Raw genomic sequence first — 21,300 nt, forward strand, 5'->3', positions numbered from 1 at the left:
TAGGATTTAGAAGTATTTGTAATGTGTTAAACCATTATAATCTATTTTCTCTTCAAAGCCAGTCACTTTCAGGACTTTTTTTCTGGTCCAGTTTTACAACATGGAGGGTAAAAAGGAAGGTAGCAACAGGAACAGAAAGTGAACTCTATGCATAGGTTATGAACTTGCTTTTGTACAATTTTCAGCAACATATTTTTTCCTTTGCAAATATACAGGTAAATACCGTATTGATTATTGTAGGAATTTTCTATGGCAATGAAACAACAACAGGAAAATAATCAGATACTGTGGCTATTGTACAGCCATGTGGATGAGAAAATGCTGAATGACCAAAGGACAGTAATTCTCTTAACTCTGTGCAAATTCCAACAAAAACCACAAAAAGTTGTTTTCTTGAGTTTAATTGGAGCTTTATTACTTAAGCTGTGACTTCGCAGTCTTCACCTTCAGCCATTTGTGAAAAGAAGGCATACAAGAAAGGTTACCACACTTAACGGAAGGGACTCCCTACTGAACAGGGGGTAAGGGGGCAATCCCAAGGCAGAAGAACTGGGAGCACAAATTTGTTCTCAAGTCTCATGTAAGGACTTCTGGAAAAGGCTGATTACTTGAAAGAAATCAAGGAAATAAATTTAGGAAGCAGAACCTGGGCGTTTATAAGTGAGCTGGAACCAGAAAGAGACAAACACCAATGGCAAAATGCAAATAAACCAAGCAGAGTAAATCCAGACAGAACAGAGGCTGAATAAATAAAGTCCCTAGGATTAAACCAGCTTTATGCTGCCACTCAGCTTCAACAGACATACAAAGCTGTAACTGACTGTGGCATGGTGGCTTCAGCCTCTGCTCCCCTGAAGCTACTGTCCAACCAGGTAGAAAAATAAAGGTCTAATTCACTGGAAATTCTTTCATTTACAAAACTAATGGAATAGGGTTTGGTTTTATGCTTCTGTGTCAACTTCTGATTTATCTTCAACTCCATTCCGCTCATCTTTCATTTCTGCATCTTCAGTGTGGCCGATTTGAAGAGCAGCAGCTGACTAAACAGAGACAAAGAAAATATATTCCTTTGTTACACAAAATTGCTAGCATTTGCAAACAATGCCACAAACATTATTTGATTCTTATCACTAGGATACCTGTCTCCCTGCAAGACTGAACTAAGATATTAGGACCTTCAGCCAAGAGAACCCAAAATTTCTTTACATTTTTTCTCCATCTAAGAAACCAGAAGCAGTTTAGAGGAGGCTGAGAAATAATACTGGTGGTTAGATGGTTATGATTCATAATGTGGCGTGCACACACTTGCCACATCACTTTCCTAGAGAGTGTTTTCTCTCACAAACTCAAATGCACTTAGGAAGCTTCTGCACAGGACTGCTTTCATCCTGTTTCAATATCAATGTGACTCAATTTCAGCAATTTCCAGATTCCCAGCAGCTGTGCTAGCTGAAAGGAACCTGCACATCAGAGCCTGACAGTCAGCAATTAACACCTGAAATTTCAAAACTGAAGATGCCCAACAGTGAAATAATTCTAGTCTAGTTGCTGTATTTTTATCTTTCTGAGACTTTTCATTGAAGCCTACCAAATACTATGGACCTGCGTGGCTTTATGTGACAATGTCTAAAAGGACAGAATACTTCTTTCCGGGCTCTAGCCAGATACATCACTACACGGACAATGACACTTTCCTTACAGAATCAGTGGGGAATGTCTCCATTTATGTGTTTGTTTACACTCCTCTACAAGAAGCAGAACCAAATCCACAGAAGTACCACTACTCTTTGAAGAGAAAATAAAACAAAAACCCCAAAACCCACAACCAAAAAGCCACAAACAGAACATGTTGCTTGCCCATGCAACCATCCAGGTAGGGGTGAATATCCTATGCTTGCTGTATGACTACTTTAGCAGAGTAAGAGATGGAATACATCTCCCATTGTCTCTGGGAGACAAACTGATTTCGGGTATATCTCATTTTGAAAGACTGGGCGAGGGGGAGAAGTGCTTCATGGAGGAAGTTGTCAGCTGACAGCCTGAGATGGCTGAATTGTCAGAATACACTCGTCTGAGGACAGTGAGCCTCTGGACAGAATTGCTGACACAGTTAATGAGAGGAAGCTGACATACCAATATCTGACAGTTTTTTAGCTTCACCAAGCATTTTCTGGGAAGGGGGACACAAAAACCGTGAGAACAACCTCACAAGATGCAAGCTTCTGCAGTCACCAGTGTTACTGAGAAAATTTGAGTCTCATGTAATTCCCAGATTTGTCTTGGAAGCTATGGGTTTACATAGTCCTTCTGGATCATCAGATTTAAGGAAAACAAAAGTAACATTTTCTTAGGATATGTGATTCTTGCCAGTATAAATGTTTCTCGCTAGCTGATACAACCTTGTTATATATAACCTGCGTCCAAATATTGCCATTATTAACTGAACTAGTATTTTCTAAAATTCTAGTGAAAGGTAAGTAGGAAAACCATCCAAATAGCAGAATAATGAAATCTTCTGAGTATGAATTCCAACACTTCATAATCGATCTGTCACATTTGAGACAGATAACATCAGCCACATCTTAATATTTCCATGAGAAACAAGATGGTGCTCAGCACCATCTGTATGACAGACATAAGGCCTCAGTAGATGGACCACACAGGCACCAGAACAGACTGTTCTTTAGAACGATCAGTTCAAGGAGATTAGGCACTTTTTTCAGTTCTCGAACATTATAGTGTTTGCACCTAATCACTCCAATTGTTTTCTGATGAACACTAGTCTGTTGCAAAAATCAGTTAAAATAACTAAAAGCATTCTGTGCAATGCTTGGTACTGCGAGTTGTCTTGTTCAAACAAGGTGGCCTAATCATTTTGACTGTTGGCTATTTCCAGTTTTTTCCCTGCAGAGGAAGCTACTTGAGTGTTCTCCCACTGTATTTATCTGTACTAAGAAGTAAGCTGAATACCTGAAACATTGTTCCTTGTCTAACATGTGACACCACCTCTTGTAGGCCTGCTGGAGTAGTGTTACTTACCTTTAAGTCTTTGTCTGCAAGCCTTTGGAACATGTTGGCATACATCTTTTTCTCTTTTTCATGCTGCTCCCGTATTTTTTGCTGACAAGTTACCAGTTGCACTTTGGCAGCTTTGTTACTTGGGTAAAGTTGTATCACTTTCTGGAAATCTCCCCGGGCCAATTCAAAGTCGTTCACAGCCAAGTGTGCTTCTCCACGCCGGAAGAGGCCTTTTTCATTATTGCTATCCAACTGGAGTGCCTGCATTAGAGAACCAAAACAAAATCACATTCAAGAATAACTTTTTTCTTAAAATAATATGCAGTTGCAACACCAGAGACTGCCTGAAACTGTCCCTTTTGATGTAGGTTTCTGAGTCTTGTCAGGGCTTACTAATAAGGTGAGCTGACCTCAGTAGAAGTACAAAGAGAGTAGTAGACTATTTGACAGAGAACTAGCAAGTCTAAGATTTAGTCCTGGCTCTACTCCAGCTCTTTGAAGGACCTTTGCCAACATGACTACCTTCCCCACATCTCAGTGTTTCTAATTTCTAAATATTCAAATATTCTCAATGTAGCAGCAAGTTAATAAAAGATATTCAAAGGACAATAATTATGAAAATAACCTGTTGTGTATTTTTACATTGTGTATTCAGTACTGCCCAACTGCCAGCTGATAAGAAAGGCCAAACGCCACATGGCCTGTTATCCCTCAAATTGTTAAAGCAAGAGATAAACTGTCAGACTGCCTGCACATCTTAAGAATAAATAAACCCTCACTACCTTGTTGCAGTTCTCCAAAGCCTGGGAGTATTCTTTTAGTTTGAGATGGCACATAGCTAGATTAAGGTGGGCAGCAAGCCTCAAGCTTCTGGCTCTCGTATCCTCCTCATCGGAGAGTCCAGATTCATGCTCCAACCACGACACAATCTTCTTATACTGTAATGCTGCCCGTTTGTATTTTCCCTCCTGTAAACAAGGCAGTTCAATTATCACACAGCTCATCACAGTATCTTTTATCTCCCTCTTTCCCCTTCTGCTTACCTTGAACAGTAGTTCTGAAAAAAAAATTCAATCAGAAAATAACTTCTATTATCACAAATATACTATTTCTGAAAGCCATTCCTGCATAGGATCAGAAAATCTTTAGGAATACCTACTGGTTCCCCCACTAAAGCCAGGGGTATAGGCCAGCATTGATACTTCACTCTTAACTCCCAAATTACATTCAACTTTCAATACAAAACAAGGAAGATGGGGCAAATTCAAAACAGCACAACTATTGCTGTGTCATGAAGGCAACGGGAAAGTTTGCCTTTAGGTCAAATTGTTTGAAACACCTTCTCTACACATCTCTGCCCAAATGAATGTTGTTCATTCAGCATTATCCCACAGCAGCAACTTAAATACTGCAACCTTGCTACCATTCAATGTATGCCCCAAAGTTATCCAAGGCTTTTTTTTTCCCCCTCAAGACACCTTTCCCTCCAGTCCTTCCTGTAAAACATCGCAGAGAATACCACGAACATCACTCTGAAATGACAGAAGCTGTAATCATTATCAGCTCATAACACGGACTAAGAAAGACTATTATTACTTGGGGGACTGTAATTTACCTTGAAGTACTGAGTGCCTCTCTCCTTCACAATGCCGCTCTGTTCCAGCTTCTCATCTGTGTTCATTTCCCAAGACTCCTTAGCCTACCCAAAGAGGAACAGTTTAAGTCAGTGACACAACTTCCAGGGAAACCAAGTGGCTATGCCGCATCCCACTAACAGTATGGCAGAGATAGGTTTGCCAAAGAGAAGTTCTGCACTGCTACTGGAAACTAGGCTAGAGCAGGAGACACACTGACAGCAACAGACAGGGATACAGTAAGAACAAGGACAATTTCAGCCAAGAACTCCCAGCATGTCATCATCTCTGATGACAGTGGCTTCTCTATTTTAGATCAATGTTCAAGGCTTCCATTGGCTTTAAGCTGCACTCACACTCCTTCCCCCACCTCCCAATCTCTGAGACTTCATCTCTTGTTCCTACCTTTTCAAAGCTTTTGAGTTTCACTTCATACTGTAGCTCTGCATCTGGAGGGATCTGAAATTTCTCCTTCCCAGCACTCCCGAAACCATAGCTGTAAGATGGGGGGGCGGGGCAAGGAAAAGAAACAAGAGTTCCAAAACTATCCAGCCAGACATATTTTCTACATAGGAAACTGGAGGCCAAAACCCCCCACAAATCTGGATGCCTATACAGCATTATTACAAGACATAGAGGCTTGAAGCATGCTGGGTATTATTCTAAAATTAGCAAGCACAAGGTAGAAGAAAGCTGGAGAAACCTAGGTTAATCTCTAGGTTACCGGTTCCTATTCTTTTAGCTTATTGTGAAGGAAAAGTTCTCCCTGTCAAGTTAAAAAAAATACTTTTAAGTTATACACATCTTGCTTTACATTCATGGTCTGAGACTGAACGCGTCCTTCAGTGCACCAGTATTTTAGTACTATTCTCAGAAAAGCAAAGACAATGATAAATACAGACATTAAGTGAACAGCTGTACACTTACATACTGCCAATCAGCTGATAAACAGCAAATGCCTATAAAAAGTTTCTGCACTGCAACTCCACTGAGAAGCTGCATATTAGCAGGAAAACCCTCAAGATCAGATCGCTCTGTTTTCTTCTCCCATCAGGTTCATGTCTAGTTTAAAAAACTTGACATAAAAACTGAAATTAAAGTTTGATGGAAACAATCAGTGCAAGCTCCACTTGTTTCAGATGTGTTCTTGCTGTAAAGAGAAAATTCTGCTTATATGCAAGCCTGTTTAAGGTTACAATATTGGGCACTCACATGTCTCAGCTGGTCTCAGTCTCAGGGTTCTCCTAATGGTCCATGGTTGGATATAACTTGGCCTCGTATCTCACAAGAATCTTGAAGGTCTTTTTCCAAAAGACTTTCAGAATACCAGTGAACATTTTCTACTGACAAAGTATTTTTGATACTCTTTACTAACTACAGCACCTAAGGACTAGCTATCTAGTCACATCCAGCTGCTCAGAAGGCTCATCATCTCTTTTCCTATTCTGAGGCTGTTCTTTAGGTATCTTTTTATGCACTGCTGTACAGTAAGTACTGTGTCATTAAGATGGACCACAAAAATGTAAGTAAAAGACAGCAACAGTATTTTTTTAATATTCACCAAGATCAACACTATAAAGACCTAAGTAAATTTCTTTTGGAGTGCTACTACGTCACAACCAAGTGGGAAAGTGATCTTAGCTTCATACTTCTCGTATATCAAACTTCTGGGGCTGCCCAAGTTTTTACTACAACACTGAAAAAAGCTGAAAACCATTATAACAAAACACTTGATTCTTGCCAGATGATTAGTGTAAGTCCTTCAAATATCAAAAGATCAGAAACAGCATACTTGGGTTTGAGATAGAACACAGATTCCTCTGATTTCTCCATTTTTTGAATCGCTTTCTCCAGACCATGAGGAAGATCATAGTTGTCACCTTCTCCAATCTCAAACTGCAATTCCCGTCTGTCAAAAACACGATCTCCATATCGACCTTCAAACTGGACTGGTAACAAAAAACAGAACCCAGAGAAAAAAAATCAGAAGATATCTATGTAAGATAAATGGGCAGGTAGGACAGGTAATACAGGGAGTGCAAAAGTCTCCGCCTAAACAGTCTTTTCACTTTAACAGCTACCTGTGCTTGGTGAATACTGGCAGCAAATAGAACTTTTGCTGCTAAACTTAATAAACCCCTTTTTTTGTTCATCTACCTTTTTTTTTCCACTCCAACAACAAGTAGCAGAACTACTTCCCCTCTTGTTCCTCAGCAAATGGAAATACTTTATTAGACTCATCTACCTTTTGTGATCAGATAAGGCACTTTATCAGATCCAGTATCTCTGGAGAACACAGTTGGTGCTGGAAAATGTAAACCTTGCTAGAAATAAGAGAATGAAAGCTTACTCTAGGTTAAAGTTACCTGGTAAAGGAAAGAGAAACCACATATTCCTGCCCTCCTCACATAGTAAACCCATTTACTATTTGCGTAACATACTTACTCTCTACAAGTGCACCCTCATTGGGCTTGGAGTAGCCTTCTCCTTTTTTACGGATTCTTCGGATTATGCCACCATCTTCATCATCAGTGAGGTCCTCCCCCTTGAACTCAAAAAGTTCTATCTGTGGAGGGAAGAAAAGCCTTGCATTTATTCTCATCAATTCAGTAACTCACAGAATTTGTTCTCCAGAGACCTTTGAAACCATAGCTGTTCAGGAAGCCACTATCTTAGTTAATGCCCTGTAAGACATTAGATAGCCAAGGCTATGAAGATGCTGTATTCAGTAGATACTGGATGGAAACCTAGTGAAGAGTTTCACATTATATATTCAGCTTTTATGGCTTTTTTCTCCAGCAATCTTAGTCTCCCAGTATTACAAATTAGATTCCTGAATTGAAAGGACTGTGAACCTAGCTTCTAAATAAAGCTTACCTGAGCCACGATGCTTAAGGGACTACTGCAAAAAGATTCTACTGGCTTCTTTAACATTATTTTTTATAATGTCTGCAGGCAGAAGTATGGCCAGTCATTTTGGGGCTTGAGGTTTCATTTGGTTCTTTTAATGAGGGAAAATACCTTCTGAACACATTAAGCCAGGAAGAATTTGCTCTCAGCTGCTACTTTGCCATGCTACCACACCAATCAGCAGCTGTCACACCCTCTTACTCTACAGGCAGGTAGAATCACCAGTAATGTCACTTCATCCAGGGACCAGGGAGCTTTGTAAGTAATGCCAGGACTAAAGGAGCAGGAAAATTTAATACAAAAATGCAATCCTTATCTTTACACCCTTAATTCGATCAACGGTCAGATTCATATCAACTTTAAAGTGCTTGGAATGGAGCCCGAACTGATTCCAAATGCTTGTCCTGCAATATTAAAACAAATTCAAGAATATCTTTTCAGACTTCAGCTATTCCCCACACCTGTTTCTTCATCCTCCTACTCTTGTTCCAGAGGACAATAGTTTCAAAACTTCTGTGTCACTCTGCCTTGCATGCCTGAACAGAGTTGCTGTTCTCTTTTTACTCTGGTTATATTTTCCCCTCTAGTCTTGCCTTATCATTGTGTATCGTGGGATCATTTCAGAAAAAAAATTATTTCCAGAAGAATGTTTAAACCGAACCATGGTCTGTCCCACCTTTAATCTAAACTTGTTGCTGCAACAAATTGTTTAGAACTTTCAAGAGCTCGTTTTAAAGTAGGAGATCATTATCCAGCCTTAATCTTCACATGCCCTCCCAAGGCTCTAATGCAAATCACAGTTTGAAGTGGGAGTACCATGACAAGATGGAAAAAACATCCAGTCACAAGTTGCTGCTACAAAATTAAGAAAAAAAATCTTTTGCTATCTATGTTTGAGGAAAACAATAGTAAAAACAGCACAAAAGAGTAAGCCATTACAATCAGCATTGTTTAGACTAAGTACCTCATTTGGGGGAAAAAAAAAGTTCAGGGCTAATGCTGTGGAGGTTCAGGACATTGGACTTAAGATACCTGGAATGCAAAAGGAACTGAATATTCACCGGCACAAAGAGTACTTCCACTTTGTATTTTGATGGATATCTAGTAACAAATAACACTGGTCTTTCTCTTCAGTCTGTCTGAAACAAGCCAAGTTATTCCAGAACATCCCACTGAAGAGAACATATGTTTCCCCGTTGGTTTTTTTTTAATTTTTTTTTTTCCACTTGAACAACAGTAAGTATTCTATGGAAGAATCTATTTATATTGTTCAGCAAAAACAATCATGAGGAAGGAAAAAACCCAAAACCAAAAAACGCAAACCTTTACACAGCCATTATCTCAGGTCATAACCAAATGCTGATGGGGTGATGACACAGCTACAAAACCTTTTAACATCAGTTTTAGAGGGTCCCTTTTACAGCAACTAGTACAAAATTTTGGTACAGTGAAGGCATCGCAAAGGAACCATGCTGACTGTGTTTTAAATAATAAAAAGGAAACATGAGAGCAAGACTAAAGAAAATGGAAACTTAAGAGCTTTTAAGTGCCTGAGAGTCATACTAGTCAGAAATCACTCCTACCTAATAAAACCAGAACTTTTTGGATCCAAGTTCCACTCCACCCCCTCAATTCAGGACACACCCAGCAATACTTATTTGTTGTAGCCAGTCATCTGCAGGCCATTTTGTTAGGGAAGCACAAAACCATCATAGGCAGCTTCAGTGCTTTTCTTTCTTTCTCCCTTTTCTCCTCTAACATTACTGCTCAGGCAGACATTAGAGGATATAAAGGGTCATGAATGAAACACTACTTTTATCTAAACAGTACCTAGAAGATAGAGAGGTCAGACTGGCAATATTAAAAAGCCAGTGGGAAATGAATAATCTGGATGACTGTATCAGACTCAGCAGCACACTGATGAAACAAATCCCATCTTGCAGTACATTTATTTAGGGGCATTTATTTATCAAAAGGTTAGGTATTATCTCTTGTTGCAGGACAATAATGTAGCATCCTGTGTACTAGTGCTAACCCCTTCGAAATGCTTTATCATGCTGCCAAGGTAGAAGGTCTTGAGCTTTGAGACACTGTGTGTGGACAGCAAAAAGCAGAGAAGCTGAACATCTTCAACAATTGCTACACTGAACTTCTACTTGGTTTTCCTTTCGCTCAACCAAAATGAAGTAAGCAGAAAAAGATGGAGAGGGGAAGAAAAAAAAAAAAAAGAAGAGAGTTTGCATTTGAATCATCAGGTCAGAACACAGGAAATGTGTTAGTGTTATCATCTCCCTCTTCAATCCTGCCCTGTATTACACCTAGTATCACTTGCATTTATGCAAAGCACACAGCATTCCAGCATGCATAGTTTGATCCACCACAAATAAGCCATGAGTATCTTCAGATTTACATAAAAAATAATGCGGTTTAAGAACAGCTTTACAAGATACTATTTTTCATCAGTCAACTGCAGAAATAATGGCATTCATTTTGATGCACTCAAAATGAGCAAGTTCTTATCCCTTAGTGACCTGGGATACTACCTGCTGGCAGTATTTTTTGAATCTTGCCACAGAAAATACATCTTCAACGCTATTACTCACAAGTTCATAGAAAAAAGAAATGCAAATACACTATCCAAACGCAATAAAAATACAATATCCAACTATGTTTTATTTGCCCTTCTTAACAGACACTCATCGTTTCCATTAAAATCTAAATATGCTTTTGAGTCCCAACTGCCTAAGCTGCTTTTACCTTTCTCAGATATTAGACAAAACATTCAATCTTAGAGTAATCACCAGATCTCAAAAACTTTCCTTATGCTCCCAACACAGGAGTCCATTCCATGGATTAAATACTTCAGAATGAAGTAATTTTTAAAAAGATCGCACTTAAAAAGACTCCATCTTTCTTAGGTACAATTAATTTTAAAGTATTTCTTAGAAAACTGAACAACAAAAATATACCCTCCCAAAACACTGTTTAAACTGTTTGTCAGAGCATGCTCCAGGAAGAGCTTTAATATCATCCTCTATGGAAAACTCAAACACAAGCCTCAGCATTCTGAGCAACCACCCTCACTACTGAAATAACATACAAGAGACAGCTGCTTTTGGGAAGGGGGTAGGGAAGATGACTTAAAGATTACTAGGAAACAAATTCTGTCCTCTGCTGGTGAGGTCAAGAAATACCCATGCTAATTGGCTCCATGCTCACCAGCTCCATGCTCGCCAAGACACACAGTTCACCTCCAATAAGACCAACTGTCCGTGTGAATTGTGAAACTAGTGTTACCCAGACACCAAACTCAAGATTGCTGAATCTGTCACAGGTACCAAGTGTGTACAAATGACTTCCTATGATGGTAAGACTGATCAATGTAGCCTGGATCCACAGACAGACTTTGGTAATCAACAAGCGACCTGAATCCAAACTTCTTGTGGTGCTTTAAGGCTTACTGAAATGCTCAGCTCTACAGAAAAGAGAGTTCATAGTTGCAGAGCTGTTCAAATACACTTTATATTCTAGCAGTTTATATGGGGTAATTATCTTTTTTCTCCCACATATAGGTCATAAAAGATTGTGTTAAAAGTTGCAAAGAAAACACAAAAGAGTATGAAAAATACATTACTGAGGACATTAATTGCTCTTTCTGTTGTTGAAAAACTTTATGTTTAACATAAGTATCATTACTTTGAGTCTTATGAAGTGGAAAGTGGATTAAAGTTTTCATTTTTTTCAACTACTTCAGAATCTGCCACTGAGAGTCCAACCTTCCAACTTGCACTCAGTGAATCATTCCGTAACTGTAAAATTAAAACAATGAACACTGGAAAACATTCAGGTATTTTAAAAACTCTAAGATAAGTGAACCCGAACCACTGTAGATCAGTAGCAGCCAGACTAGAACTCCACTTTGCCCACACTACCGTTAAGTGACCACACTTTTCTCTTTAGAAAACCTAACATTCTTGTTTTGAGAGGCTATTACATCACACATTTTCTACAGTGAAATATGATTTTTGTTTGGTTTTCAAGCATACAGTTTTAGTGACTTTCTCACTTACCTCAAAAATCAGTGTAGCATTGGGAGGTATCTTTGGGGGGCTCCCAGCTGAGCCGTAGGCATATTCTGGTTTACATGTAATCCGACAGATTTCACCAACCTTCATAGTTGCCACAGCAATGTCCCATGCTTTGATCACCTCACCTATGCAAGTCAAACTTAAATCACATGATTGCCAGGCATACATGAAAGGCATGATCATCTGTGAAACTCAGCATCATCACTTTTAGTATACAAAAGCTAAGATAGAACAGAAATACTGAAAGACTTGTGCTTACTCTGATTTATGTACATCAGTTTTAATCCTGATCAAATTATAACGTTACCTGGGGACACAAATTTGGCTCAATTTCTTCATTCTACGTGTAGTGATTCTTTTCCTCCCCTTACTTCCTTGCCTATAGAGAATACAAGCCATCTGAACACAGACACGGGCTGAAGCGCTTGGCACAATCTCAAGTGCGAGGAAGTAACAATAAACTCTTCTAATAGGAAGGTCTTTGGGTGAGAGATTGCCTGCTCATATTTTGAAAACAATCCAAAACAACAGGCTTTTCTCTCTGTACTTTATCAGTTGGCAAAGAGCAGCACAAGTGGTAACTAAAGTTACATGCACTTGTAACAGAAAGGGGGAGGAAAGCAGGAGAAGTAGTACTCCTTCCAAAGCCAAAAGTGAACAGAAGCTGGAACGTCAAGCAACAAAATCCTGTCTCTTACTCAAGCTCTCCTACTTGCTGCTCCTTTCAACTCAATCAAGCAGCCTTTCTATTAGTCTTGTATTAATAGGTACACTTAATATAGTCTCAAATTTCAGTACACTGCAGAATTTATCTCCTAAATAAAAACGCAGAAGGTAAGGAACTGCCAGAGAAAAAAAAAAAATCAGATTGAATAGTAAGATTTGCTGGAACAAGGATGTTTCTATTTTCGCATTCAGAAAAAATTAAGGCTTTTGATAATGAAGAGATGCACCACTTCACAATTCATATTTGGGTTATTTGGGAACTTAGGAGAAAAAGGGAGCATGTTTCATCATGCTGCAGCTGACAGCTGCCCTTGGGCACCCTGTCCCAGTATCTGGTCACAACTAAGTACCCCTGAATTTGAGCCTTTGCCAAAAAAAACCCACCAAAACAATTGACAAAATGCACATTCTGGCTATTTAACTACCCTTACATCACTACACTTCAGGGCAAATTTGCTCTCCTGGAGTGCTTTGTCCGAGGCCCATGAATTCTTCAGCAGGCCTCACCAAAGAGCTACAGTTTTCTCATCCATAAAAAAAATCTTAGCGCTGTTCTGACTGGGCCACTCTAAGAATAAACCTTAAGGTATGAAAACAAATTTAAATAGCAACTTTTAACATGCAAAGGAGCCACACATGCAAGGAAATCCCATCTCAATTATTACCAAAACTGTTCAATACCAAACACAATACATTACCTTTCCCCAAGTCAAATGAAAATTTGTCTCTCCTGTCCAGACTGGAGTCAAATTTTGTGCCATCAAGAAGCCATCCTGTGTAATGGACGGTCACTTTATCACCTATCATTGGAGATTCTGTCCCAGTGCCTTCTCTTTTGACAACCTGAGAAAAAGCAGTAAGCGACATTAAGATGACAAAAACTAAGTCTGCCTGTTGGACACTAATTGCATTTACTTAGATGCATGCATTATCATCTTCAGTAGATAAAGGACTTGCAAGTTTACTTCAGTTATCTGGAAACGGATTGACTATTCTGTCTACAGATCAGCAGTGTTGCAAATGCAGGAACCTCAAGATGGCTCTGCTGTGATACAGGAACTTAATTGGCAACAGTTGGCACCAGCTTACAGATCTCTGCATCTATAGTTAGCAATGTCACTTACCTTTCCCTCAACAGGATTTTAAGTGTTCTTGAAACTTAATCGGGTAAAGTGTTAGACAGGATTTTTTTGCTTTATTGAAGTACTTCTTCACCGCTACTCTATCATTATCCTCCCACCCCCCAGTTCGGTGTTCTAGGCAAACCGCTTAAACAAGAAAACGAGCTGGTTCTTTCTATGCAAAGTCTATTCTAACATGTAATCTGAGATTACTTCAGTTAAACCAGACAGTTTAACAAAGGTTACAAGAACCTCTCCCCAACGCAGTAACAGTTAGGAATTGTTACACTGCATTAATTTTGTCCCCCTGTAACTCCAACAAGGATTGCTAGCATCCCAATTTCACATACAGCTGCAAGGATCTGATTTTCTTCTCAAGAAGTTCCCCAGCCTAGCTAGCAAGACTAGTATCAACTAAATCTATGCTATTCAAAAAGTAAGATATGCCAATCTCTCCAGTGTTCATCCGAAATGTATATAAAAACACAGAATAATACTGCTGTTTCTCAGAGGGCAAGGATATGAAGCCCTGCCCATAACAGGATTCCCGAAGTTCAAATTTGAGTTGTCTCCAATGCTGCCTGAAACCATCTAGCTCCGAGCCAAAGTTCTGCATTACTTTAGCTAGGCAAAAAGGAACCAATGGAGGACCCTATTTGCTTGCATCTAGAGAGACCTGGAAAACATACTGTTCATACAAGATAGGCATTTATTCAAGGACAGTTATACAGAAGTATGGCTTGGTGTCGCTCCTTTGAAGAAAGGCTATAAAAATGTCATGCTTCTACACCAATCATGTTCTTAACAGAAGGAAGCAGACCCCTGGGAGCCTCCTTCCCAAATTTCAATTTCTTGCAACCAACCACTGTCAATCTCCTACTTTGCCTCCAGCCATCCCTGCAACTGCCTGTAGGACTGAAATGCCTATACCAGCCAGCCAAAGACAAGGCAATGTGGACAGCTTCTGTCAGACTCTTGTCTTGTACCTCTCAAGGTACAAGCACCTCACTGGATGCATAAAAGAGATAACAACAACAACAAACAACCCAGAAGAAATAGTACCTTCTCAGTTTCCTAGTGAGAGGGTGCCCAGTGTGAAAAGGGATGCCTGACCTCACACACCCCACCATCCCCTTAACTCTGCACCACCTCGGTGCCACAGCAGTTACTGGCACTACAGAAGTAATCTATTGATTTCCCCCCCAAAGGAGGCAAAATTTCAAGTAAACACTCTCACAGAGAGAAGGGAACAGAGACGTATGAAAATAACGTGAACCTGGTAATCAACCTAAACTACATCATGATTAGAGACAGGTATAGATAGATAGATACATAAAAATGTGGATCCAAACTAGTAATTTTAAAGCAGCCAATCTTAAATCACTTTGAAATGGTAAATGCATTTTACAGAAATTTACTAAGCTTTTCCAAATGGCATACACTCACAGTGTCATACCAAGTTATCCAACATTAAAGTAATGAGTATCTCGTTTTCACTACTAACATATCATTCTTTCGCATTTATTTCATTTTCAAAAGACTCAAGTTTCACTTTTTTCATATGTTCAATAGCGCAACCCTATTTTCCATTAGGTTTACATTTCACTTTCAGATGGAGAAACTTGATTTTTTCTGTTCATATTGTGATTGCAAATATTTCTAAATGTAAATAATTACACTCAAAATAGTGCAAGCACATTCAGCAATAATGAACAGACAGACAAAAAGAATCTCTCCTGAAACCAGTGCAATGATATCAGTACAAAATTAGTGTAGATTAGTTCAGAGTTAAACCCTTGTTTTCAATGGGTGTCTTCTGGCAACTACTAGAAAAATAAAATCCATGAAGGCTGGACTTCATGACCTCTACACTCTTTTGCCTTATCAATTCACAGTCTCACCTTTTTTGACATTTTCACAACCTCAGTTCTTTTGCTAGTATTTTCTCCTCCCCTCCTTTTAAAAAAAAAAAAAAATTAAAAATCATCTGCTGCTTCTCCACCATCAAAAGGTGGGTTATGCATGGAGCAGGGAGACACTTATTGCCTTTTACAACGCCCAGGGATCTGAGATGTGGGAGACCTGCGGGCAGCTTCCTGGGCAGCCACGCGGATGAGAACTCTAACCTGATACTGTGCTACGTACAAAAACCCAGAAACTCTCACCACAGCTTGTTAGCTGGCAACATGGGGAAAGCAGAGTGTAGAAAGAAGCCAACCACACATCTTCAATCTGGTCCCCGATACCCCTTCTGAACCAGAGACAGAAACTCCATGACAAACCCAGAATTTAAAGTCAGAAGGCTCTAAAGGTTAAAACCAGAATTTTGTCTTTGCTTGGTGCTGCTTTTCTTCTTCCTAACACCGTAACTCTGAAATTTCACTGCGATTAAAAAATGCTTCTAGCGATTGTTAAGTTTTTTTAAGAGAGACTAAAGAAGTTTCTAGAGATATGGAAATAGGAAGTCACTGCAACTCCCCCTCACGGTATAAATTCTGCTACCCTCACGTACTGACTCCCCAGTGCAGAGGAAAGAAGCCAGACTATCGGCATTCTCAAGACACGCACAAACCGCAACCGCAGCCAGCCCTGCGGCCAGCTCTACCAACATCACCTGCCGTTTGTTCATAGCTACCCTTCCCACTGAAGCCGAACCGACGGGCAGCCTTCCCGGTTCCCGCCGCCGGGGTGCACTTACATCAGGCCCACGTATACAATGCACCATCTCGGGTCTGAGAGGCTGCTCGCACCAAGATGGAGCCCCATTTTCAGACCCTGACAGGCAGGCAAAGCAAGCAGCGCAGCACCGCTCTGCACCAGCTCTGAATGTGTACGGCGGACACGTGCCCTGCCGAGGCACCATCTTTAATTCCCAGACCCCGAACACGTGCTGGGGGGCGGGGGCGGACCCAGACACCCCCCCCCCCAAAAAAAAAAAAAAAAAACAAGCTGTGCGGGCAGAGCCGCACCCTGCGAGCCGGGCACAGAGCCCGACCCAGCCCCCCAGCTCCCGGCCCGGCTCCCCCTCTCCCACCCCAACCCCAGGGAAGAGCCCGGTCGCAGCGAAAAGCGCCTCTCCCCTCCGCAGCCCCCCGTGACCCCGGGGGTTCCGAGCGGGCAGCCCGGGCTCCGGCTGGCCCGCGCCGGGGGCGCAGGGGGAGCTGCCGGCAGCCCCACGCCGCCGCGTGGGAGCCCCCGCGGGCGGTCAGCGCGTGCGCGCCCCAGGCAGCCTCCCGCCCTCCCCGCGCGCCGCCGCTAATGTTTAATCGCCGGGGCTGCGCGAGCCTGCCAGGCGGCGGGCAGGCCGGTAGCGGCCTTGTCCCCTTCCCCTCAGGGGACAAAACGGGCCGTTGGGGGCAGGGCACCCGGGGGCCGCCCGCTGGCACACGAGGAAGACCGAGCGCCCCCCCCCCCCCCCCCCCACCGCCCAGCCTCCCAATCAGTGCGGGGGGTGAGGACGGGGAGCGGCCACCCGCAGCCACCAGGTACCTTGAGGACGCCCTCATCCCGCTTGGGGGTGATGTCCGCCCCTTCCAAGGGAGCCCCGTCCGCTTTCATCTCCTCCGCCGTCATCCCGCCTGCCGTTGCCACCGCTGCGCAGGGAAAGGCTGCCTGTCGCGGTTGGGGTCGGCACCGGCCTCCCGCCGGGCTGGGACTACCGCTTCGCTGCGCCTCCGGCTCCGACCAGCGCGAGCGGGGGCGGGCGCCGCGCGCCTCCTGCTCTCCTGCCTTCGCCGCAGCGCCAGCCCCCGGTCAGCGGGGCGGAGGAAGGGGAGGGGAGAGGGAGGGACCGAGAAGTTTCTAGAGTGGCAGCCGGACTGCTGCAAAGTGACCGGCAGGCCCAGGGGACGGGGTGAAGATACGCATCGCCCTGGGGGCGGAGAGACCATCGCCAGCGGGGTGGTGAGGGTTAGAGCCGGGGGCGGGGGGGGAAGGCAGGCCCCTGGCGGCGTTACACGGCCGCGAGAGGTGAGGTGAGGAGAAGTTTATTCGCCGGAGGAGAGAGGGCGGGCTTTTATAGCGCTGGGCGCGCAGGGTAGATGCGCCCAGCTCTCGCAGGTAGTGCAGGGGGGGGGGGGCCCAGCCCGGCAGCGAGGAAGTTGCGCCCTGCCCTGGGAAAGTTTTTACTCTAAGCAGCGCTTAGCGTAAAACAACCCTCTTGCTACCTCAGTATTGGCAGCCCTTTGCAGATACGTGGGGTCGTTTTCTTTTTGTCCGCCACGCGCTTGTGGACGGTTACAGGAAGGGTCGTAGAAATGGGCACGGAAGCAACATCCTGGCGATGAAGGTGCAGGTTGGGCATCCCTTGGCTTGCTGGGATGGGAATCCTGTTAGAAACCATGTGCTTGAAAACCGTTTGTTACCCTGGACCAGGAAAGGTGAAGATATGCTTGGGCACAGAGCTTACTCTGTGGCTTGCTTGCCTGTATCGGTTGGGGTAAGTAGCCCCGTTTTGTGCCTCAACCTGCTGCTGGACTATTTGGGGATGCATCAATAAAGGCTCCCTCTGAATATGAAGAGCGTTAGTGCAAGGTTGGAGAAATTAGCAGACCAGGTTCCAGGCTTACTCAGCACCTATACAGACCTCACAGGCTGTTACACTACTTCTGGCCAAATCATTTGCAACTTCCAATGATGTAGAATCAGACCAGGACTTTGTCCGTCATTTCAGGCCTAAATAACTAAGGCAAAAGTGTTTAAACGCGTTCAACCTTCCACTCTAAGCCATTAGCACTGACTTCCCGGGCCGCCCCGCACTGCTTTGCACGCTCCCCATGTCGGCCGGCATCTTCTCACGGTTCCCCGCCCTTCTTGAACTTTCCCCTCTCTCCTCACGATTTCCCGACGGGTCCTGTTCACTAGGCGGGCGGGCTGCCACACAGCGGCCACGCGTGCCTGCCGCTGTTGCTTCTCTGCGCTGTCAGTGCCAGAAACAGAGCTGGGGCTGCGCAACTGCGGCCAGATCGCGCACACTCCCTGAGCAGCGGAGGAAGTGCAAGATGCCTGCTTGTTGTGCGCCTTCTGCTCTTGCATCTTCTGCGTGATGTTTGAGCCTTTGGCAGCAAAACCGGTCACTGGAAGTAAAAGGAAAGAGGCTGTCAGGCTGGTGGTGTGTTCCAGAGTTGCTTTTCCAAGCCGCATTACTGTTTCAGGGCACGGGCCCATGCAATGCAGCTCTTTAAGTTCAGAAGGGATCCCTGGAAAGGCTGCAGAAGGTTTGGCAGCAGAATGTGAGATTGCTTTGTGAGTATGCGTGTTGCGTCTGTCCTGACTCTGCATGCAACCTGGAGTTGTTCTGTGCCAGTATAAAGCTGCATCTGTGCACAGTGCACAGTGACTCCAGCAGCCTTAGGTTGGCTCTGCCGATGCCAAAGGAGAGTAATAGCAAAAGAGCCTAAATAAAGAACCCATAGTTACTTCAGCAGGTGGGTGTAAATGCGAAATCTACAGATTTGCCTTGAAAAAAAGCTTGCTTTTCAACCCCAAGCAAGCATACGCTTTAGTGCACTTTCAAACTGAGTAAGTAGGGGGAAGGTGGAGAGGGAAAGAAACAGTTGTGGTTTCTGGGTGCGCTTGGTCTGGAAGCTTCTGGCTGCTGTCAATTTGCAGTTTAACATGGATGAGTTATTCATTTTCAGATTAAATCTGTAGGAGGTACAAAGCTGGTTCTGTGCATAGACCCTAGTCACTGATACGCTGAGGAACAGAATCATCTGAGCTGTTTCTGGTCTAGCAGGTCTGGTTAGGGGAGGCACAGCAAAAACGTGGGAGATACTTCTTCATCTGTCCCCTGACTAGTGTGTCTGTATGGTGCTGAATTTATGTTCTTCAGTCAGCACTAACACGCAGGTTCTCTGCATTCCCAATTCATCAGGTCTGGCCTTTCTTTTCACCTAGATTTTCTAACAGTAAACCAGCTGTATGTTGGTTTAAAATAAGTTTTTGCTGTTTATCTGCCTTATGTTTGACAATAAAGTTTCTGTTTGGGACTAATAGTTTTTCAGCTGTATCTTCTATAGTTCCTAATCCAGCATTTAAAAATTGCAGTATGTGGAAATGGTGCCAAATTAATTACAACTGTGAAACATGCTAGAACCAAGTTTAGAAAAGTGCTAAATAATAAAAAGAAAAGGAGATCTGTTAGTGGAGATCTCTTACAGGTGTTATGTATCTCCCATTTTCAGACATTCCCCTGTTTTCAGCATAGCAGTGCAAACGCTTATGTAAATGATTTAAATCCAGTACTGCAGGCTGCATCCGTTAGTAACTTTTCAAAGACTGCTTAGATATTGTTTAAGGGTCTCCCTTAGGGTGCAGCAGACAAAAGTTGAAAGCAAGCTGTATGTGGAGGGCTTATGGAAAAGGGGGCAGAGACAGCAGAAAAAAGGCAGTGTGTATCTTAGGTGATGCCAATGCCATACTGCTTTCGGTAGGCTATGTATAGGTGGAAGGCAGGTCAGAAGAGTCTCGCTTGTCTTTTAAGGCTCTTTTAAGGTGTGTTTATAGTAACACAGCACTGGAAAGGAACCTTAATGTCATATCAGACCTGTTTTCAGAAGATACACAGTAGAGACAATTTTGAAACTAAAGACGGTAACTAAGCAAGGTGGGGAGAATACAAAGATTTCAGAACTTGATGAGTACACTTAGGTGAGGTGAAAATGAAAATTTTGGCAATAGCTTTCAGGCAGAACAAAAGACAAGTGAGATGGTTGGCTAAAATCACAGAGAATAGCCTGTGCAGTAAAATGTCCTGAAAAACAACTAATTGCAGCAAGAGCCTGGAACAGCCTCCCAGGACATGAAGGCTATCTAAAGCTGGTCTGCAGTGTGCTAGATTTGTGCATAGGTTTATATACAGAGTTGCTAGACATAGCAAGTTTTGGACATAAAACATAAAAGGTGGTGTAAGGCAACACAGCTCAGCTGTAGCTTTATTGATGGGTCCTGCACAGGCAAGGGCAGGACTTGAGGTGGCCATCGAGAAGGAAGGACCTCTTGGGGTGCTGTCAAAGGGTCAACTTCCCAGCTTGTATGGATCCAGCTGGCACTGCAGACTCACATGAACTGGGATAAGAAGTGAGGAATGCAGATCTGCGTAAGCTCAAAGATGACAACATGAGATTAGAGCAAAAAGAATAACAAGAAATGAGTATTCAGGGTTGTTCCCTTTGTGATTGGAACACAAACTGAACCCAAGCTCATCATGAGCATTTGGTTCACACTTCATTGGCTTGAAAGGGCTGAGCACAGGGTGTAAGAAAGGAATAAAGATGGAAGTCACATACTCTGTGTCAACTCGGACTCGCTGCCAGCTGGAAGGTGGACCAACAGCCCAGCCGTTGGCAGGGATGCCCTTGATGCCAGCTGCCAGGGAAGATGCAATTCGACCCAGTGTGGTGAGGACATTCCTGGGGAAACTAATACTGGAGGGATAGCTCATGGGACATGGGCAAGAATGATAATTTGTGCACCCGTGTTATTTGAAATAAGGCCTTAAAACATCGATTGATCTAGCTAGCTGCAGTAATGAAGAACTAAGTAAACTTGTTACTTTTTTTCACATGCCATACATTTCATCTGAGTGATTGCTCGGTTAGTCTCAGAATCCACAAGAGACCCTGGATGTTCCTCTGTTGGTGTGTCGAACTGAGTTGGAAAAGCATATGATTTAGGAGATCAGGGATACCTTGTAATACTTTTGCTTGTTGCATTATAAAATATGATGGTGCATGATAAGGAGGAAGCAATATTCTGTTTATGTGAACTGCACATTTTTGTTGCAATAATCAGTGCTACCCT

The 21,300-nt window shown here is 42.9% G+C and overlaps 1 protein-coding gene across 1 annotated transcript; it reads right to left on the reverse strand.

Moving 5' to 3' along the window:
* Positions 1 to 403: 403 nt before the first annotated feature.
* FKBP4 (FKBP prolyl isomerase 4) lies at positions 404 to 17,075 on the reverse strand. Its single transcript, XM_086465190.1, has 10 exons — positions 16,987 to 17,075; positions 13,075 to 13,219; positions 11,633 to 11,775; positions 7,098 to 7,218; positions 6,445 to 6,601; positions 5,058 to 5,148; positions 4,634 to 4,717; positions 3,801 to 3,986; positions 3,040 to 3,279; positions 404 to 1,040 (listed from the first exon to the last, which is right to left on the reverse strand). The coding sequence occupies exons 1-10, from the start codon at positions 17,068 to 17,070 to the stop codon at positions 942 to 944; spliced, it is 1,350 nt and encodes a 449-aa protein (XP_086321316.1). The 5' UTR covers positions 17,071 to 17,075; the 3' UTR covers positions 404 to 941.
* Between the last annotated feature and the right edge of the window lie 4,225 nt (positions 17,076 to 21,300).

This window comes from Leptosomus discolor, chromosome 1 (genome assembly GCF_034619465.1).
Source record: "Leptosomus discolor isolate bLepDis1 chromosome 1, bLepDis1.hap2, whole genome shotgun sequence".
Taxonomy (NCBI): Eukaryota; Metazoa; Chordata; class Aves; order Leptosomiformes; family Leptosomidae; genus Leptosomus; species Leptosomus discolor.

What these genes read in the sequence shown, in the direction of transcription:
- FKBP4 (XM_086465190.1), bottom strand. Translation starts at nt 17,070, where the DNA reads ATGACGGCGGAGGAGATGAAAGCGGACGGGGCTCCCTTGGAAGGGGCG. An exon ending in GTGTTCTATCTCAAACCCAA is followed by an intron (nt 5,149 to 6,444) that starts GTATGCTGTTTC and finishes CCCATCTTACAG; the next exon opens with CTATGGTTTCGGGAGTGCTG. An exon ending in TTGCAGACAAAGACTTAAAG is followed by an intron (nt 1,041 to 3,039) that starts GTAAGTAACACT and finishes GTCTCTGTTTAG; the next exon opens with TCAGCTGCTGCTCTTCAAAT.